The sequence below is a fragment of the Hemicordylus capensis genome, chromosome 1 (assembly GCF_027244095.1).
Source record: "Hemicordylus capensis ecotype Gifberg chromosome 1, rHemCap1.1.pri, whole genome shotgun sequence".
Taxonomy (NCBI): Eukaryota; Metazoa; Chordata; class Lepidosauria; order Squamata; family Cordylidae; genus Hemicordylus; species Hemicordylus capensis.
This window is the reverse complement of record NC_069657.1, coordinates 241834311-241856102: the sequence shown is the minus strand read 5'-3', so window position 1 is coordinate 241856102 and position 21792 is coordinate 241834311. Positions and strand designations below refer to the sequence as shown.

The 21792-nt window shown below is 44.2% G+C and overlaps 1 protein-coding gene across 7 annotated transcripts in view; it reads left to right on the top strand.

Annotated features, from left to right (window-relative positions):
• The window catches only part of RB1 (RB transcriptional corepressor 1), a 125652-nt gene that overhangs the window by 35156 nt on the left and 68704 nt on the right, over positions 1-21792 (top strand). For 6 of the 7 annotated variants that reach the window (XM_053283756.1, XM_053283759.1, XM_053283760.1 and 3 more), the window contains 10 exons: positions 430-572; positions 2779-2856; positions 7388-7497; positions 8519-8596; positions 9058-9145; positions 14924-15040; positions 17250-17306; positions 17392-17423; positions 17515-17591; positions 17806-18008. In XM_053283756.1, the coding sequence (XP_053139731.1) occupies positions 430-572; positions 2779-2856; positions 7388-7497; positions 8519-8596; positions 9058-9145; positions 14924-15040; positions 17250-17306; positions 17392-17423; positions 17515-17591; positions 17806-18008 (983 nt within the window). Of the gene's footprint in view, positions 1-429; positions 573-805; positions 895-2778; positions 2857-7387; positions 7498-8518; positions 8597-9057; positions 9146-14923; positions 15041-17249; positions 17307-17391; positions 17424-17514; positions 17592-17805; positions 18009-21792 lie in introns of those variants that run through there. The other variant, XM_053283763.1, reaches the window with a different exon arrangement.

Here is a 21792-nt window from a genome sequence, read left to right as displayed (position 1 = left end):
GCTCAGCTACTGCGCGCCTGCCAGAAATTGCTGTGTGGGGGGCTGGAAGTTGGTCCGTGTGTGCACACATGCTCACCTTAGAGGAAACAGTGGCCTAAGCCCCTTTTAAAGCCGTCCAAGCTAGTGGCCATCACCACACCCCATGGCAGAGAATTCTATAGATTAATTATGCATTGTGTGAAAAAGTACTTCCTTTTGTTGGTCCTACATTTCCTGGCCTTCAGTTTCATGGGGTGACCCCTGGTTCTAGTGGTGTGAGAGAAGGAGAAAAATTTCTCTGTCCACTCTCTGTACTCCATGCATAATTTTATACACTTTGTGTTTAAAAACAGTTATCTTCTGTGTTCAAGATATGTTTGGTCTTGTATTTTGCTTTTTTGGTGGTGGTTACCATCATGATGTATGATTTACAAACTTGCCTTCTTATAGGATCTGTGAGTACAGTGTCTGCCAATGGCTCAACTCGAACATGCAGGCGAGGTCAGAGCAAGACCGTGCGTACAACAAAAACAGACACAGAGATAAAAGTTATTGAAGAACTTTGTAAAGAACATGATTGTAATTTGGATGAGGTAAGACCAGTTTTGGGTTTCAGACCAGAAAATTGCTGTCTCCATTGGTGCAGTGTGTTCTCGTTGCTCCCTTCCTTCCGCAATTCCCTGCCTCCTCCACCTGTCCTTCCCTTAGATACCAGTTTCTCAGCATGTCAGCACCTCTGTTCCTGTCACTCAGCTTCATACCTCCTGAGACCTTTAACCATATTCAGTAGCGTCATTCTTCACTGCGTCATTCAGTATTCTTCAGTAGCGTCATTCTTCGCGTACAACAAAAACAGACACAGAGATAAAAGTTATTGAAGAACTTTGTAAAGAACATGATTGTAATTTGGATGAGGTAAGACCAGTTTTGGGTTTCAGACCAGAAAATTGCTATCTCCATTGGTGCAGTGTGTTCTCGTTGCTCCCTTCCTTCCACAATTCCCTGCCTCCTCCACCTGTCCTTCCCTTAGATACCAGTTTCTCAGCATGTCAGCACCTCTGTTCCTGTTGCTCAGCTTCATATCTCCTGAGACCTTTAACCATATTCAGTAGCGTCATTCTTCACTGGGTCTTGGGGTGCAAGTGCAGGTGATGGCACCCCACTCACTCTGTGTGGGGCCCCCACTGCCCAGCACTCCTGACTCTGAGTTCTTGTTGGATGCCAGCAGCGGCTGCCAGTTGCAAGTCCCACTAGGGTGGCTGGTTCTTTCCATGTTTCTTCTCCCTGTAGCAGCGGCACCGTCCCCCGAAATGGAGGCATTCCTCCTCATTTCCTGGGCTGGTGGTTGCCGCCATCACTGCCACATTTCTCCCGCAGCCCCGGAGGCCTCGCACAGCTCCCCCTTGTTTTCCTCAGCAGCCCATCCTACCTTTCCTTGCATCATCTCAGCTTCTGAGGCAGGCTTGCTTTCTCTAGTCAGCCACACCCCCTCCTAGGCTTCCAGTCATATCTTGTACTGCCTCAAGGATCCTCCTCCTCCTCCATGTTCCTCTCACCAGCTGAGCCACCCCTCATGTTCTTGTGGTAGTTCAGCAACTCCAGCATTTTTGCAGCCAGTAAAGAGGGACACGAGCAGGCAGGCAGCCATAGAAGTAAGTCCCACTGTGCTGGACTGAGCATATGCCATGTAGGTTTGTGTAAGACTGCAACCTAAGAGCCTCAGAATCTTAACTATAACTTCACAAGTTCACGTTAAATCAGCCCAAACCATTCCATCAGTGATACTTTAACACAAGGAAATATGGCTGGCTTCAGAGCAATGCTGGAGAAGCATCTGCTTTAAAGGGCACTTGGCTGGATGAGAGATCCTGTGAGAAAACATTCTATATTTGTCCAACTTATTTGCTTTTTAAATTGCTTGCTTCCAGGAAATCAGGCGATCTCGGTCCTCCTCCTTTATTCATTCTCCCTTCTAGCATTTTTCTCATGTACTCAGAGTAGTCTATTTTCTTCACCCACCTCTGCATATCCTTATCACCAGTTTCCTAGGTCTAATTCCTCTCCAAACCACTTTGTCTTTTCTTTCTTTCCCCCCATCTCACACATCAGAATACAACCCTGAATTTCAGATTACCCCCTTTAAAAATATGGGTTAAATATAAGTTATACTACTTACCCAAAAGGAAGAAGACTCTGAACTTAAGACAACCTCCCAATTTCTAACATTAAGTAACTTGGAAAAACTAGTCTTAGATTTGGGTATATACAGTATTGCAGTCATTGAAAATAATGGGAGTACTCCATGAGTAAGTTAGACTAGATGTAAGCCAGGGACAAAGGAAGAGGAGAGAGTGGCAGGATTGTCCTTGCAAAAATTGATATCTGCAAGTATGTTCAGAATTCCTCCCCCTCGCAAAAAAAGTCAACCTTTCCCTGAGTGTATTATGGTGTGAAAAGTAGTGCATTCTGCTAATTTGTGGCAGGACTGTCCATGCAAAATTTGGTAGTTTCAGGTGAGTGGGAAGTGCTTTATTCAGAACTTCTTATATATCAATTTTGATATATTTAAATATATTGTGAATCTATTTGGAATTTCATATACAGGTGAACCAGTGGCGGATAATGGAACCAAGGATACCGAGGCATTGAGACAATGAGACTCAAGTTTAGATTCTGGTGGTGGGGACACCTTCATACTTACAGTATGAAATCAGACAATAAATCAGCCATGTTATGCATGTAAATAATAAGAGGGATATCTTTAAAAGTGACAATGTTCTGTTGTGTGTGTTCTTTTAGGTGAAAAACGTTTACTATTCTACTTTTATTCCATTCCTGAATTCTGTGGGTTTTACAGCTGTCAATGGGCTTCCAGAGGTAATACAAATTAATATTTGCTGCTACTACTACTACTACTACTACTACTACTTATATATTGCTTTTCAACAAAAGTTTGCAAAGCAGTTTAGATAGAAAAATAAACCAACGATTCCCTGTCCCCAAAGGGCTCACAGTCTAAAAAGAAACATAAGGTAGACACCAACAGCAGCCACAGGAGCCACAAAGATGGAGGACAGATTCCACTCATGGAAATGTATGGGTCTGGAGAGTTTCCTAATGGCTTGGGGAGCCATCGCGGGAAAATGATCTTGGTGAGGCCCTGGCTGATCTCTGGAATAGGGAGATGACCAGAGTTGCATATATGATCATGCCTAATTGCCCTCTTTCCAGCCATAGAGCCTGGGGGAGGGGTACTCACTGTGAAGCAGCAGACAATTAAGAAACTGGGTAGGAGGAATTGTTATTTATTTCATACATTTGTATACCACCCTAAACCCATGTGTCTGGGTGGTTTACTACAAATATAACATTAATATAATTTAAAAACAAATTCACAATTCTACAAATCTTTTTAAAAACCTGGATGAATAAATGCATCTTAAGAGTCTTTTTGAAAGCAGTCAGAGATGGAGAGGCTCTTATTCCATCAGGGAACACATTCCAAGGCAAAATGAAAGCAGTGGTGGAGGGAAACTTAATACAAATCTGAACAAATATGGGTTAGAACCCATTATTGGGACTATTCCATGGCTTTGATGGCAGCAAAGAGAAACTACTTGTCTGGCAACATTGCATCCACAGATAATCCAGGTGAACATTTTCGGATGATTAGGGGTCATCCCCCCCACCCACCCCCACACATCTTGCTCAGTAAAGGATACCTTGATGGTCCACAGTGACCACATTGCAAGGTACTCTGTAGATAAAATCACTCACATCTGCTGTAACTTGGATTTCTCATTGGCAAATCTAGAGAATGTACCAGTGGCACCTACTTGCCCTGACTGTGATTTGTTTTAGGCTTGTCTTGCCCAAAGATGTCAACAGATTCTTGGGAGTGTGAGGGCATCTGCTCAACTGTTGCCTTGCCTGGCTGATAAAAGCAATCGGGGGGCTGACCGATTCAGTTGGGGGAGTTTTGAATGCTCCATTGGCTGGGGGAGTGGTGCCATTGAGCCTAAAACGGGTGATAATCCATCCTAAGTAGCCATCCTTCAATCTGTGACAGCTATCAGATCTTTTAAGATAGGAGTGATATGGTCTCTCCAAGATGACCCAGAGACCAACCTGGCTGCCGCATTCTGGACTAACTGTAGTTTCTGGACTACATACAAAGACAGCCCCACATAGAGCGCATTGCAATAGTCAAGTCTGAAGGTGACCAGCAGATGTACTACTGTTCTGAGGTCATTTATCTCAAGAAATGGATACAGCTGGCATATCAGCCAAAGCTGATAAAAGGTGCTTCTGGCCACTTCCAACCTGGGACACTAGGGAGAGTTTTGTGTCCAGAAGCACCCCCAGACTGCATACTTGTTCCTTCTGGTGAAGTGTGACCTCATCCAGAACAGGCAGATCAAAATCATCTCCTGAGTTCCGACCCTGCACAATAAGTACCACCATCTAATCTGGATTCAGCCTCAGTTTGTTACCTCTCATCCAGCCCATCACTGCCTCCAGGCAGGCATTTAGGTAGGTTATGCCTTCTCCCGATGATGTTGACATGGAGAAATAGATTTGGGTGTCATCAGCATACTGATAACACCCTTCACCAAATCTCCTGATGATCTCTCCAGTGGTTTCATGTAGATGTTAAACAACATCGGAGACAATACAGAGCCCTGAGGGATACCATACCAGAGTTCAGTTTTTGAAGAACAACAGTCCCCGAGAGACACCATCTGGAATCTGCCCTAGAGTTAAGAGTGGAACCACTACAAAGCAGTGCTTCCCACCTGCAACCCTCTCAGACGCTCCAAAAGGATACTATGGTCGATAGTATCGAAAGCCGCCAAGAGGTCCAAAAGGACTAACAGAGTCACACCTGTCAATTCCCAATTAGAGATCATCCATCAGTCCGACCAAGGCAGTCTCCACCCCATAGCCCACCCAAAAGCTGGTCTGAAACGGGTCTAGATAATCAGTTTCATCCAAGACTGCTTGGAGTTGGGAGGCCACCACCCTCTCAATTACCTTGCCCAGCCACGGAAGGTTGGAGACAGGCCTATAGTTGCTCAACTCTGAGGAATCCAGGGAAGAGTTCTTAAGAAGTGGTCTAATAATTGCCTCCTTAAGACAAAGAGGCATTCTTCCCTCCCTTAGAGAAGCATTTATGATATCTACCAGGCCTTCTACAGCAACCTCTCTTCCAGATAGTATTAGCCACATCGGGCAAGAGTCAAGAGAACAGGTGGTAGGCCACATCGCTCCAAGCAGCTTGTCCACATCCTCACAAGTCACAAACTGAAACCGATCCAGCCTAACCACATAAGAGGAGTCGCTGGACACCTCCGATTCAGACACTGCAGTAATTGTGGGGTCTAAATCCAAGTCAGCCTGAATACGAGAGATTTTATCCACACACAAAAACCATTAAACACATCAGAGCTGGTAATCGATGGTTCCAAATTCTGATTCAAGGGAGGAGGGGCACTCACTAGCCTTCTCACAACCCTGGAGAACTCCACTGGACGTGAACTTGTGGACGGAATACGGGCCAAAAAGAATCGCTTCTTTGCTGCCCCTATTACCAGAGCATAGATCTTCAAATGTGCTCTATGTTGTAATCTTCTGGATTCAAGTCGAGTCTTCCTCCACTTGTGCTCCAGTCATCTACCTCGCCGCTTCAGCCCCTGTAGTTCTGTATACCAAGGGGCCAATTTTGAAGTGGGTCGGAGAGGATGCTTAGGTGTGATCATGTCTACTGCCCTGGTGAGCTTTCTGTTCCAATTCTCCACCAGGGCATCAACAGGATCACCGGCAGAGCCAACACTAAATCACTCCAAGGCTTCTTGGAACCCTATTGGATCCAGTAACCTTCTTGGGCGGACCACTGTAATGTGCCCCTCGCCCTGCGAAGGTGGGGTGTGACTGTGAGTCCAACCTTAACCTGATGATGGTCTGTCCATGACAATGGGGAAATCACAGGAGTCCTCACCCACGGAACACCACCTTGATCAGAGTGAAAGACCAGATCAAGCGTGTGACCTGCAATGTACGTTGGTCCCAATACCCTTTGAGATAGGCCCATAGTCATCATGGCCGCTATGAACTCCTGAGCCGCCCCAGACAAATCAGTCCCAAAGTGGACATTGAAGTCCCCCCCAGCACCACAAGCCTGGGAGACTCCAACACCAAACCCGAGACCAAGTCCGTCAGCTCAGTTAGGGACTCAATTGGGCAGCGGGATGATCAGTACACCAACAGAAGTCCCAGTCTATCACTGGTCCCCAAACTTAGGTACACACATTTAATATGGTCAGACACTTCCACAGGGATCCTGGTCAGGGAGAGGTTATTCTTATAGACCACAGCCACTCCACCTCCCCACCCATGTCCCCACACCTGCTCCTCAACAGAGTACGCTGGAGGAAGAAGCTGGGACCAGACTGGGCCACAAGGCTCCCCCAACCAAGTCTCTGTAATACATACCAGGTCTCCCCTTCATCCAGAATCAGATCATGGATGATTTCAGGTTTATTCTGGACAGACTTGGCATTACAGAGGAGCAAGGAGAGAGTCTGTGGGAGGTTGGCACTGCTCCCCAAGGTTAAAGAGCTGACAGGGCAGCCGGAATGGGAAACAGCTAATAGATTTCTGACTTCCCTTCCCCTGTAATGATGTGCTGACCTGCCAACTTTACTTTCTCTATTCCCCACCACCACCGGAATAGCCACTCTACAGTCAGTGGACACACACCTTGTCTCCCCATCCCCAGACAAACCAAGACACATCTGAAATCAACAGAAGCCAAAAAATAACAGGCCCTTGCCGCCTCCCCCGAAGTGGCTCCCCCAAATTGGCGACCCCCTTTGGGGGCAGCAGTCCAGAAAGATGGCTAATCTGAGCAGCTGACCCTCAGGAACTGCTGATTCATTGCCTCTGGCCCCGATCCCGCACAGACTCACCTGCAGGGCAGCCACAGCCCCACACATTAGGGGGCACACTGGCTAGCAAGCTGACAACAGCAGACAGCAACCACACACAAAGCTCTCGCCACTGGGCAGCCACTGTCCCTGGGAAGCCGATGTTAATGCCTCCTCCTCCCTGCAAGGTTTCTTGCAGGAATTGCTGTCATCCAAATAACAATAGCTGAGGCGGTGGCTTTGTTTGCCTTTGTAGCAGATCATGTATTCCAACATGATGTTCTTCATATGTTATAGATTATTTCAGTGATTGTACAGGTGTTGGTAGTCTGTGTCCTGCTTATCAGCTCCTGGTTCTTGACATGATCTAGGATTTGAACAAGTATATATGATGTGTGCACAAGTACTATTCTTGGATTTTCTTTTGTATTTATAGTTTTGTTACGCTCAAGCAAATAAAATTTACTATTTTTTCAAATGAGGTTGAGAATATATCAAGCAAATATGAAGAAATGTATCTGAAAAACAAGGATATTGATGCCAGATTATTTCTGGAAAAAGATGGAACTTTACAATACGATCACATGGAATGGTAATATTTTTGTTTGTAGTTTTGTTTGCACCACTATCTGCCAAAACACTATCTTTCTTTGCAGTTTTGAAGAAACCTTTGCTCTGCAAATTTTGAGTCTTAGAGGAAGCTACTCTATTGTTTTTATCTCATTTATCGCTGGAAAATCTTTAAATCCTTTAAGAGATCCTGTGAGAGTGCTATACAAGAATAAATTATCAGATGCTTAAATACAAAGCTATAGCTGTGAAACAGTTGGGTCCTTAAGATGTTCTTTACATGTATACTGAAGAATAGTTATGAAAGATCTGAAAAGTGATGCAAGTGCTAATCATGGATGTGATGTTATCCATTACACTTGTAATGCAAAGAAAATAGGTTTTGCAACTAAGCCATCATTGCTTTGTTTGTTGGTTCTCTTTAGAGTGTAAGAACGCTATAGATAATGACATGTATAGAAGTTCCCTCTAGCCTTTTTCTCTCCAAAAAAAATCAGGTGAAAATGTATTAGTCTTATCTATTCTATTTAGAACTGGGATTCTAAAATCTTGTCAGTGAAATTCCAAGTGTAATTGTTTGATCGTCCTAAGTTGTAATCATGATAAAAGAAATACGTGTGATTTCAAATTGCAGTGCTGAGTCAAATCTGAGTTTGGGAGATAGGTTAAAGGAAAAGAGAGTGAGCAGGACCACATGAACACAAGCATCTTTTTAGGAACTTCTAAAACAAGGACCAGAGGAAAAAATATTCTGGAGGCTCTGACTGTATACAATCAGCACAGAGCAATGGGGGCATATACATCAAATGATTGCTGTTGGGAGGAAGTAAAGCATGGGGAGTGTGACACTTGTATAGGAAGTGTTGTAAAAACATGTATAGGAAGCTAGCCTGGTCAGGACATGAAGGAGCTTTCCCTTTCTAGGTCGGAAGACACCAGAACCATGTGTTCAGAAAACACCTTTGGAAGGGGCATTTAGTGTAAGATGTTCTAGATAGGAAAATGTAAACACCTGATAGAATCTACACTTTTCTTTTGTTAAGCTTGCAGCTGGAGAGAACACCAACAAAAAATAGCTCAAGTGAAGATTCTCCTGTTGTACTTCCACAAACCCCTGTTCGGTAAGAATAATTTCAGTTACCCAAACTTAATCAAAATATTTAGAAAATTATTTCTGAGACCATTAGAACCAGAATAGTCCAACCTGCCCATGGGAAATATGCAAATGTTGTTCACAGTGAAACTGGATTTTTTAGTTCCATGCTCATAAGGCAACCATAGCAAACATTCTGTTCTTGGCAAATCCATAAACATTCCATTTGCTGAAAGAGTGTTCTGTGACTGTACATCAGCTTAGCAGGTGAGTGCTAGAGGCACCTTCATTTGTGCCACAAAATGCATTTTGTTAATAATGGCATAACATTTTGAAATGCTTTTGTGGACATTAATGTTATACTGTAGGAAAGTGGCAGATAACATGTTTAAAAATTTCATTAAAAGGTACTATTTTATTAAGTGACTTCTTTTCTCTCTTTGAAAGCAGTTGGTGCATTTGTGCAATAAAAGATATTCCTCTCCACAGGGCTGCCATGAACACCATCCAACAATTAATGATGATTTTAAACTCTGCAAGTGATAAGCCATCGGACAAGCTTATGTCCTATTTTAATGTAAGTGGCAACATTTTAACTTAAGGAAGCTTTGCTGTGGATGCAGTATAAAAATAGATCATTTTTGTCACTTCATAATCAGTATTGCATAATCTAACATGCCTCTTCCTCTGTTTCTTCACTGTTTGGGTTACCATAACTGTGTTTAGTCTTACTGTCCTTGGAACATTGTGGTCTAAAAAAGTGTAGTAAGGGTGAACTATCTTTAATAGCATCCTAAGAGCTCTGTTTTAAATATTTTTAAGTACACTTGTTTTGCCTATAATTGTGTTCAGGCCTCTGGGAAAAGTTAGGTTTTTGGGTTTTTTTGGTCAGTTATTTTGCCTGGAGATAAAGAGGCAATCTCTACAAAAATGCTGACTTAAGTTTTTAATAACTCCCTCGAATAATTGATATATATGAAGTAGCTTTATACTGCATTAGAGCTTTGGTCCATCTAGCTCAGTATTCTCTACGTTGGCTGGTAACAGCTCTCCAGAATTTCAACCCTTCCTGAAGATAACAGGGACCTTCTGCCAGCAAAACATGAGTTAGAGCTCCAAAATAATGATAGAAATTGAACATTAAGATAAGAAGCAATTCATCTTTGAGGTGATCCATGTCCTCTCACAACCTGGGTTCTGCACCTGTACAGTAAACTCTGTGGAAGAATCTCAAGCTCCATGAGGCTCTCTTCAGCTCTGCTGAATCGTACATGTAGCACGACTGTTACTTTTGGTTGGAAGAGTGCCTTTCTCCTTGGTTCCTTCTTGACTGCTGTGCTGCTTGCATCATGAAGGATTCACTCCGTCTCATCTCAGTTCCTTTCTTTGCCTCACTGTTTGACCTTCAGGTCTGCTTTAGGTCTGCTTTCTTGGCTTATTCTTTGGACTTCCCTCACATTTTGTCTCTGGTGATTTCTGGCTTCGACTACAATCTTTTAATGGCTTTCCCTTTTGTCTCACCCCTAACGGTTGCTCTAATGGACATTAGAAAAACGTTTTAAAAGTGTACCTTTTGTGGGTGTATCCTGCCCCTTTCAGATAAACAGTACCAGTGTTTAATTTGGGCAAAGGGCACAATGTCAACACTTGTAAGATTTGTTTGGTCTTTTTGAGGCAAACCAAGAAAAACTGGGAACTGCGTCTCTCTGTGAAACTGCTATGAAGCTGCCAACTCCAATGCTGAACTATCCAGGCCCATCAACCTCGACAGCCTTGATTTTGACCCACAGCCACTCGGGACCAAGGGCAACTCCAGAATCTGCCAATACCCGCTCTTGAGGGCGACTTTGGAATCTGTAAGTGCATCGATGTCTCGAGCTCTTTCTCACAGAGAACATGGAGACTCGCCTTTTAAGAAGCCAAGGACACTCGTTGTTGAGGCCCAACATCAACACCACAAGAAACATATGTGGGATTGCTGGGATTCATCATCAAAGCATTGCTGCACATTGTCAACCCCTTTGACACCAACCAAATTGACCAAACCAAAGCCCTTTTTAATGTTGGGAGTATCCCCTCACACCCTCTTGCCTTTGACCACGCAAGGGGTGCACCATAGATCTCTCCCCTCGACATAGCTGATGACTCCTAAGACGGGTCCAACATTGACAATCATTGCTCCTACTACTTTCACCTCTACCATTGACATCGCCTCTGCTGACGACGTTGACTGCAGGGATAAAATTTATTACTACTACGGTACCAATCTCAACAACATAGTTTGCACACCACCTGGATGCCACTATGGAGACTGTGCCTCAAGTTTCTTCACCCTCCGCCATTTACTTTTAACTGGCTTAGTCTCTGGCCTGTTCTGTACATGGATCTCTGAGTAAAGAGGGGACCCACTCCTCTAGAGAGGCCTTCTTTATACTGAAGGATAAGTTGACATCCAGAACCTGGAATCTTTATTGGACTCCACTACCAGCACTCCATCAGATTCAACCTTGAAAAGTTTAAATGTTGTGTGGCCTGGCTGGGGGACGATGATAATGATTCAGAATCACTACCAGTTTCGAAAACACCATCGGCTTTTCTGGCCAAGGTGACCTCGCATGACCACCCCTCTTATCCTTGGAGGCAGCACTTTCATTATTCTGTTCCACATTTTGTGTCTATGATTTGTCCAACGGACTACTGGAGCTTTTCTGGAGTATTAGACCCACTGGGGTCTTCAGCGATATAAGGACTGCTACTACATGCCTTCACCCGCCTTGCCATATGACTTTGAGTATAAACTGTGGAAAATGATGAAACTGAGAGTGACTGGAACAACTCCAGTTAAAAAATCAGGACTCTGTTCTTTTGCCTGTTCCAGCATCTCCTTTTAAAAAGCCTAGAACCCCTTCAGTCCCTATTGGCAGAAGGAAAGTGACATCCCCAGTGCTTACTCGCCTGACGGATCCTGACTTGGAAGTCACCCACCATTCTCCAACCCCGGAGAACTTGCCTAGTGGGAGGATCTTTCTGAGGTTGAATATGAGGCCCTCTTCTGAAGGGGACTCTGTCCATACTGAGAAATCTTCAGAATCTTCTCCGGATGAGACTGTAACTAACCCCACTGTCTAATTCACTGTCTAATTCAGGATGCAGACCGAATAGAGGGTGTGTGTGTGTGTGTGTGTGTGTGTGTGTGTGTGTGTGTGTGTAGAATTCCAAGGGGCATCAACAGAGAAAGCCCTTACACAGGCCCTAGTACTATGGACCTCTCTGAGACCAGGGACCGAAAGAAGGGCAACCTGAGAAAATCTCACATGATGGGACAGGACTGGGCAGGAAAGGTGGCCCTGAAGGTAAAAAGGTGCTAAGCCCTGAAGGATTTTAAAGGTGAGAACCAGCACTTTGAATTAGACCTGGAAGCAAATAGGTAACCAGTGCAGTGATCACAAGAGAGGTGTCACACTATCCTATTTCCTAGCACCCATAAGCAGGGGGCCACTGCATTCTGGACCAACTGAAGCTTCCGGGTCTTCAAAGACATCCTCAGGTAAAACACATTACAGTAATCCAAACGAAAGATGACGAGGGCATGAGTTACCATTGTCAGGGCTTGCTGGTCAAGATAGGGCTGCAACAGGTGGACCAACTGAAGCTGGGCAAAGGCACCTCTGGCCACGGCCTCCACCTGCTGTTCAAGCAGGAGCTGCGAGTCCAAGAGGATCCCCAAGTCGTGGACCACCTCCTTCAGGGGCAGCGCAACCCCGTCCAGGGAGATACTCAGACTCGGCAATTGGCCAGATCGAGGAGTAACCAAAAGCAACTCAGTCTTGGAGGTATTAAGTCTGAGCTTGTTTTGGCCCATCCAGACCCTGACAGCCTCCAGACACTGGGCAAGCACAGAAATGGCATCTCTGGAGTGGCCTGGGGTGGCAATATTCAGCTGAGTATCATTGGCATATTGATGGAATCTCACCCCAAACTGACAGATGACCTGTCCCAGCAGTTTCATGTAGATGTTCAAAAGAATGGGTGTGAGAACCAAGCCCTGAGGCACCCCACAAAGGAGTGGCCACAGGGCAGAGCACTCGAGCGCCCACTAAAGAAGGAACGGAACCACTGCAAAACAGTGCCCTCAGTATCCATCCTGTGCAGGCGCTACAGAAGGATACCATGGTCGATGGCATTGAAAGCTGCTGAGAGATTTAAAAGGACCAAGAGAGGGGCGCTACCCTCATCAAGGTCACGATACAAGTCATCAACCAGAGTGACCAATGCTGTTTCCATGCTATGCCATGGAATGCCATGACCTGAAACCCGACTGACAAAGATCTAGAAAATCAGCTTCATCCAGAGCTCTTTCAAGTTTGGCACATGCAACCTTCTCCAAATCCTTTGCAAGAAAAGCGAGGTTGGAGATTGGTCTATAGTTATCAAGGACCTCAGGATCGAGAGAAGTCTTCTTCAAAAGAGGGTGCACCACAGCTTCTTTTAAGGCTGCTTACACAGACCCCTCATGAAGAGAAGAATTCACTAACTCCCTAAGTCAGGATCTTACATTCCTGCTGGCTACTCTAAGAAGCCAGGAGGGGCAAGGGTCCAGGCTACAGGTTGCAGCACCCATACCAGAGAGAATCCTGTCCATGTCCTCAGCCTCAACAGGCTCAAACGTATCCCAGATGACCTCACAAGACAAAGTCTCCGTCATCTCATTGGCTCCTGTGCAATTGGAGTCCAACTCCCGCCGAAGGCGAGCGACTTTATCAGTGAAGAATCTAGCAAAAATGTCCCAGCAGCCAGATGGAACCTCCATTAGATCCGCATCCCCAAGCAGGGAATGGGTGATACAGAATAATTTGTGTCCAATTATTCAGCTGCCCAGCCTGCATCTTTACCCATGCTCCCTGTCCTTGCCAATTCTGCAAAGGTGTGCTGTGCTGTGCCATTCGCCTCTACTACAACTTCTGAGGCTGGAATATTTGTATAGAATTCAGGAGGAATCTTGCCATTTCCTGGGCAGGGCGCACTCGGCCCCAGTGGATGATATTCATTCATTCGATTTCTATACCGCCCTTCCAAAAATGGCTCAGGGTGGTTTATGGAGAGAAATAACAAATACAGTAAATAAGATGGATTCCTGTCCCCAAAGGGCTCACAATCTAAAAAGAAACACAAGATAGACACCTGCAACAGTCACTGGAGGTACTGTGCTGGGGGTGGATAGGGCCAGTTACTGTCCCCCTGCTAAATGAAGAGAATCACCATGTTAAAAGGTGCCTCTTTGCCAAGTTAGCAGGGGTGTGGAGGGTAGGAAGCTGGACGCTATGCGACACAGGTTCTACTCTTCATTATGCTTGGCCTTAAAAATTTTCAGTAACATGGCCTGCATGGCGAAGTACCATATGCCGCACATGAGACGTTGTATGCACAAGCTCCAAAATTCGTTTTTCGGTGTTCAAACCAAACTCCAACAGTCGGAACATGTGGCTGACGCTCCCACCACTTGTATTAAAATCTCTACACTGGTGGACCAAGTTGGACTTCCTCTTGAGGGGTATGCCTTTCCAGCTGCCAACTCCATCTCTAAGGGTAACATCAGATGCCTCCCTGACAAGTTGGGGAGCTCACTGTGGGCGTTTCAACACCCAAGGCATTTGGACGTCTCAACAGCGGTCTCTTCACATCAGTCTCTTGGAACTTCTTGCAGTTTTTCATGCCCTGAAGTTCTTCCTATCTTTCCTAAAGCATCAGGTAGTCCAGGTTCTCCTGGAGAATGAAACATTTCAGATGAACCAGTAAGCTGTTCAAAGGACTTGAATTCTGAATTCAAGTCCAGACTGTTCCACTATCAGAGGAGGAGGAAGAGTGGACTTTGTTGCTCCTGAGGGTGGATTGAAATTACAAGGAAGCAGATTTAGGCTAGAGATTAGGAAGAATCTTCTAATCATAAGAGCAGTGGAACAATCTGTATCATACATTGGTTGGCTTTCCTTTTTGAGAGGTTTTCAAACAGGCTGGATGTCTATTTCTTAGGGATGCTATAGCAGATTCCTGAACTGAGCGAGAGGTTGATCTGGAAGACCTTTAAGGTTCTTTCCATTTCCAAAATACTCCCTTGTTATATGCTAATCTCTTAAATGACAAGACATACATTGGATATGTGTTTGCCAACCAAGTGAAAGAGATTTGCACCTGTATACACTCAAGCGTCTTTGGAAATCGGTCTCATTTCCCTTTTTAGTACCAAGAACATTAGCAGTGCACACTAGAGCTTGGGTTCCACTCGAAGAAGTATTTCTTGTTTGCTAATATAATATGCCTGTTTATCTAAGAAAAAGCTTTTCCCAACTCGTTGCAGAACTGCACAGTGAATCCTATGGAAGACATACTTGAGAGAGTAGAAAAACTTGGTTGTATCTTCAAAGAGAAATTTGCAGAAGCAGTTGGACAAGGATGTGCTGAAATTGGGTCACAGGTAGGGCTCCCTAATCACAGTTCAAAAATAAAAGATGAGGTGGGAGAGCATTCTGAAACTGTTTTCTGTTTTGACCTGTAGAGTTGCATGAGTTTCAAAATGGAAATATGTCACATGTTTGTGATGTGCTGCAATTCAAGTCCTTTGAAAATTATAGACAAACCACATTTTAATTTATCTGTAGTTATGGTTGGTTCTGATGAAATCCCTTAATAGCTGAAGACTGTTAATCCATTTGAAGCTGTAGAAGCAATGATTTTAAATGGTTTTGTTTCCCTCAGTGTAGGAAGGCATCCCTTTAAGACAGGTTGTGCAGTCCAGTTGCTCCCAATAGACAGTACTGAATGCAAATCAGAGGCAGTCCCATGGTGCACCAGGAGCAGGCACCTTCCAGTTCCAGTCCTGCTTGTCTCCTGAAAACAGGGCTTTGGAAGAGCTCCACCTTTTTCTCCTATTTCTCAATTTCCCCCCCTGTTTGGTTCCCTTTAAAAACAAAAAACACACACACCCCAAACCATTTGATCTTCTGTTGCCCTCTCTTCATGCTGTTTACTCTCTCTCTCTCCTCAGCCATGAAGCATTCTGACCAGGCCACTTCTTTATCAGAAAACCCCTCACTCTTCTCCAGAGGCAGAGAAAGAGATTGCACTAGAAGTCACACACAACCCTCTTTTGTAGCGCCAAAAAAAAAAAAAAAAGGCCTAGGAAGCTAAGCTATGTTCCAAGCAGACCCTGTATGGTTCCTAACCTGGTCTCAGATTGTGGGCACAGCCCAAGCCCCAGACATGCTCCAGTGGCCAGCCCGCAGTAAGAGGAAGGAGAGGTTTCATTCAGGGCCACCTTGTCAGCCCAACCATAGGCTTTAAGTTTTGGCACCCACAAGGGAGGCATCACCAACCCAGGCACTCCCTTCCTTTGGCCCTCATCTCCGGCCAAAAGCCCATCAGAGGCTGAAACTGATGAGTTCCTTGAGGGTTTCCTGGTCAATGAGGGCCCTCTGGACGATGATCCCCTGAGGGAGGATGAGTAGATCAGCACATTGCGCGTGCGTGTGTGCGTGCGCATGCGCGCGCGCGCACACACACACACACACACACACACACACACACACACACGGTAGTGCCTGGCTCTAATAATAATGAAGGTCTCTTCCAGACCTCAGGTTGTTCACACAGGCGCTGACAATCAAGCCCCTGCCAGACCTCTACTGATCCCTTTGGGTTCAGATAACCCTGGACCGATCAGACCCCAATACAATCTCATCTTGGTCTAACAACTCTGACCCATCTGATCCACATGTAATTCACTTGGAACCTGAAACCTCTGAGGATAACTCCAGCCATTCTTCTGAGAAGGGTGAAGGGGAATGGTCAACAGATGAGGGACCTGATTCATCTGACCTGATTTACCTAAGCTGTTTAAACTTGAGGATTTTGAGATTCTTCTGTCCAAAGATTGCAGATTTTTGCAGGCTAATCCAGACTTTGTAAATAACAACTGCTCCACTCCTGCAGATTCTATATCCCCAGAGGTTTTTCCTACTACTTATCAAGCTAAACCAGTTATAGCTTTTCCTGATATCTTCCAAGAGGTCCTTCAATGGGAATGGGACACCCAACCTCCTCTAAAGGCATGATGGTCATCACCAAAGCATTTCTATAACTTACCTGCTGGAATTGTGAACAAATGGGCCATTCCTCCAGTAGATACACTTGTAGCTTCCTTGGTCTCTGGGGCATTATTAGCTAAGTATGGAGAAGAGCATCTTAGGGCACCTGAGGATAAAAAGAATGAGCTATTTTTGTATAAATCCCATGAGGCTTCTGCCCTAGCAATTAAGGCATCTGCTGCTACATCAGTTTTTGCCAGGGCTTCTATTCTCTGGGCTAAAGAAATTCTAAAGGTCAAATTAAGATCAAACAAGATATCAGTAAGAACTATTCTTTTAAGAGACGAACAGGCTGAAGTGATTTAATTACACCTCAGCCTGTTCAAGTCTCTTAAAAGAATAGTTTTGCTAAAGCAGTCATCCAAAAACAGATGAAGGGCATACCTAAAACCATGACATTTGTAGAAATATTACTAAGTCAATTCCCAAGTAATAATTGCTTTCAGGAGATTTCGGAAACACATCATATGGAAATTGAATGACACTTTAATGTAATAAGAGAATTGCAATTATTTCAACAGCTTTTTTCATTATTTTCAGAGGTATAGGCTTGGGGTGCGGTTATACTACAGAGTGATGGAATCCATCTTACAATCGGTAGGTTTTAATGGTGTACAATTATTCTGACACTTCCCTTTTTTTGAGTACTGAAGTATGGACTTACTTTATGCATCTGTTCCAGGAAGAGAAACGCCTGTCAGTTCACAATTTTAGGTATGTTTTCAAACTTCAAATATCAGTATCAGTCTTTCTCTCTCTTTTTAAAAAGGTTGAAGCCTTATACTTATACTTGCTTTTTTAACAGCAAACTTTTGAATATCAACATCTTCCATACATCTCTGCTGGCCTGTGCTCTTGAAGTTGTCATGGCTACATATGGCAGTAAGTTGAATCTCAAAATCCATAAGTCATGTTAGGCAGTATTGATCTCGGATCTTAAGGCTGGAGCAGAACTTCTTTTTGATAAGATTTTATCTGATACAGTATGTTAAGAACTGGGACACTTTATATTAAATATAAACTCCTTGGTGTATCTCAGCATACAGAAACTGATATATATGGTACTCAGCATTAAAGTAATTCTTTTTATCCTCAGGAAATACTTCCCAAAGTGGCAGTGTGAATATGGAAACAGACTTGTCTTTTCCATGGATTATCAACATACTTGACTTGAAAGCTTTTGACTTATTCCAGGCTATTGAAAGCTTCATTAAAGCAGAACCAAACCTGACAAGAGAGATGATAAAACATCTAGAATGCTGTGAACATCATATTATGGGGTCTCTTGCATGGCAATCGGTAAGTGTGTTGTGTGTGTGTGTCTCATACAGACAGACCTGTATACATGATGTGATTCATGCTTGCTTATATGTGTAATAAAGGGGCACAAGAGTGCTCCCTTAGCTAAAGTGAGTCGCAAAAGAAGTTCTACCATTATAAGCCTCAAAATTTTATTGCTTATAAATATGACATCTGTTGAGCTAATAATTTAAAACTTTGCATGCATGATTTACTAGACTTGTTCTACTAATCTGAAAATAATCTGATAAAAATTGCTACAGATACAGCATTAGTGCTGGAAAATGACACATTGACCATTTTTTGTCCAATCTTTGGAAAACTGTATCATATTTTAAAATGTTTTTGTATTGTGTTGTAATATTTTGTTTTATATGTTTTAATTCTGTTTTACTCAGTCATCATTTTATTGATCTGGATTGTGATCCATTGCCATTTGTAAAGCTGGGCTCTGCGCCTGCAGAGGACCTCGCAGGTAGAATCCATGAGCTCCTCATGGTGCCCATGCTTTGCGTCTCATGCTCAGCGCAGCTGTTTGTTTGGCTGCCATTCCCTCAATTCGTTTCTAACTGCCTTAGCATTAACCTCGTTTGGTTTCTGCTCCTTGGTTAGGTTCCGTGAGTAAGGGGATTGGACTGCCCCCTCCCTGCTTAGTGACTTAGTGATTTCGTAGTTATTTTTACTACTCTTTTGTATTTTTGGATGTCATTGTTTTTGGTCTGTTTTACTGCCTTTTACGCTTGGCTTTCTAAATGGATGCTAAGAAGACTTTTAAGAGATGCATTGGTTGTGGCCGCAAGTTGCCATCCTCTGACCGCCATGATATTTGTCTTTTATGTTTGGGAGAAAAGCATAATACTTCATTGTGTAAAATCTGCACTTGGTTCTTGACAAACTTTGAAAAACTGAGCTCTTTGAGTGTCATCGATCCCCATCCCCTTTGACATTAGTATCGACATAGAGGTCGATGTTGTGGGGGACTGTAGTGGCTGCATAGTCTAAATCCTCAGCAGCTGGCACGACCTCTATGAATATGATGTTCAAACGCCCAACTGATGTGCCAAAGGGTGGTGGCTCTCATCACCATTGAAAGCGCAAGAAGCCGTGGAGGGTATCACACTAGGATCACCTTTTATCCCTTTTGATGAAGAAACATAAGGAGAAGAGTACTGCTCCGACCGCCATCCAGACAACGATGTCAGGGTCAATGGAGGGAGGCTCGACTGTCCCAGCATACTGGGACACTATACTGTCTATGGAGTAAAAATCTGCTGCCAGCTTTCCATCTCCAACTGCTGTGCAGTTTTCAACATCAAGGTCGACATCAATACCAGGAAGGTCTTCTACACAACTGTCAATGCCATGCACAGATCTCGTATCGGTATTGACAGGAAACTGGTGTCGACATTCAGCTTCTGTTCTGGCACATAGACAGTCTCTGGCTGAGACGCTACAGCTGAGAGACCTCGGCAATCTCCCTCGACATCGAAGGCAGGTACTCCACGACACCATGGAATGGTGTCTCCAGGATCAGTTATTGATGCCGAGATCATCGACCTTGAAATTGATGAGTAACATCAGAGTGAAGAAACGTTGTACCCTGTGTCCACCAAGATCCCTTTTTTCACTCTTGGACTTGACATATAGTACCCCTTCGGCCTCAACGTTTAAGGAGTTCCTGAGTCAAAGTTTAGACCTAGAACCCAATTTGGATGAGGGGGGTGTATCTGTCTATAAAACACTATATCTGTCTCCTGCACATTTTGTTCCTGCTAGTCCTGTCACTCATCTTGCAGCTTCCCTATAGTGGTGATGCTGGACAGACTTTGATTCAACCTAAGCCTCAATGCAAGTCTACCCTTCAGTGGGGTTCTTAATTGGGCCATGACTACTCAATTACACCGCATTTCCCTACTTGCTGGGAAGGCCATAGGGAAATGTGTGGCACTGCTTCCCCAGGACTCCCTCATGATTATGAGAAGTACTGTTTGTGGAAGGCACAACAGATTTCTATCATGGAAATTTTTCGCCATGTGCAGTTTTCTTCTGGTGACCATGGGACTTTTGCTGCTCAGTTGAGTTCCTCTCTCTTTAGGCCTCCAGCTTCTGTGACTCTTCATACTTCTCTTCTGCCTCAGACCCACACTTCTGTGCCTACTGCTTCAAGGCCACAGGTGCCTACAAGTATCTCACCCCAAGAGCTTGCTACTACCTTTACACAGTCTCATCTGCCACAAGACAACATGGTTATCTCTTCTTTGCCTCTTCATGCCCCTCATGTAAATGTCAGGCATGTACAGGCCATCATCGGAGGGTGACTACAACTCTTCCTCCAACCCGGAGGCGGAGTCATTGGATATGGAACATCCGTCTGACCCTTCACCAGAGGAGAATGTCCAGCCTATGCCCGTGATTTTCCCGAATGAAGAATTTAAGGTGTATTGCTTGCAAATTTCTGAGATGGCTGAAAGGCTAAAATTGGGAAACAGACACCTGAAGTCAAAGATCCTGTATATTACTTTTTGGCTTCCTCACATTCTGCTCAACCAATGGCCCTTCCGGTGCTTCCTGTTATATCTAAGGCACAGCTTGGGAGGTGCTCCAAATGGTGCTCGCTTACTTCAAAATGTTTGGAAGGGCTGTATTTTGTACAGGAGGATGATTGCTCATTTCTAGTGAAGCATCCAATTCCTAACTTGTTAGTGATAGACTGCGCTTCCTCTTCTAAATCTGATCATACTACTCCAGTTGATAAAGAAGGCCTTAACATTGATGATATGGACCACAAAGTTTATTCCACCACTTGCCTTTTTATTCACATTGCTAACTGTATCATTTGCATGACCAAATATCACCACCCTTTGTGGGAGCGTCTGTACCAAGATGAAAAGACTTTACCACCTAAAGAGTTAATAAAGCATTTTGCTGAGACTTTTATTAAATCCACCAGTATTGCATGTTGAGTCAACAGTTGAGTACTGCTAAACATTTGGCAGAAAATGAGTCTAGAGTTGACTGCTGTCTCCATCCGTTGTCATGCTTGGCTTCATTAGGCAAACCTGCAGAATGACATGAAGGATAAGACTGAAGGATTGCCTTTTGATGGCAAGGGTCTTTTTAGCGAAGAGACCAATAGTACCATGGAAAAAAGGGAAAAAATATAAATATACAGTGATGGCCTTCACATCCTCCACTACACAACCTTATTCTTCTTCTCTGTTCCGACCTTATGGCCATCAGAAACAGTCCTACAAGCCAAATGAAAGGAGAGATTTTAGAAAGCCCTTCCAACCTTACCATTGAAGGCCTTATGGTCAGAACGCAAAAGAATTGCAGGGGTCACTCAGTAAACCACAAGATCCCTCTAAACCTCATCTTTGATGCTCGGGACAGTCCACCGGTTCCGACCTCCCCTGCCACTTCCATCAAACTGGCAAGCTATGCATCTGCATGGCACCACATAACATCAGACAAGTGGGGTTTAACGCATTGTCCATATGGGCTATGCAATAGAATTCAAGTTCCTGCCAGTTTATACTGGCATTCATTACACTCTGGCAATGATTACTTTGATGGAGGAAGTGAAGGTTTTGTTGGACAAGGAAGCAGTTGTCCCAATATGATAGACATGTCCGAGAGGGGGTTTCTGCTCTTGCTATTTCCAGATTCCAAAACAGGATGGTGGGATCTGTCCCGATATGGACTTGAGATGGCTCAATAAATATGTCAGTGCCAGGATGTTCTGTATGATAACGTTGCAAGTGATTCTACCGCTCCTCTTCAA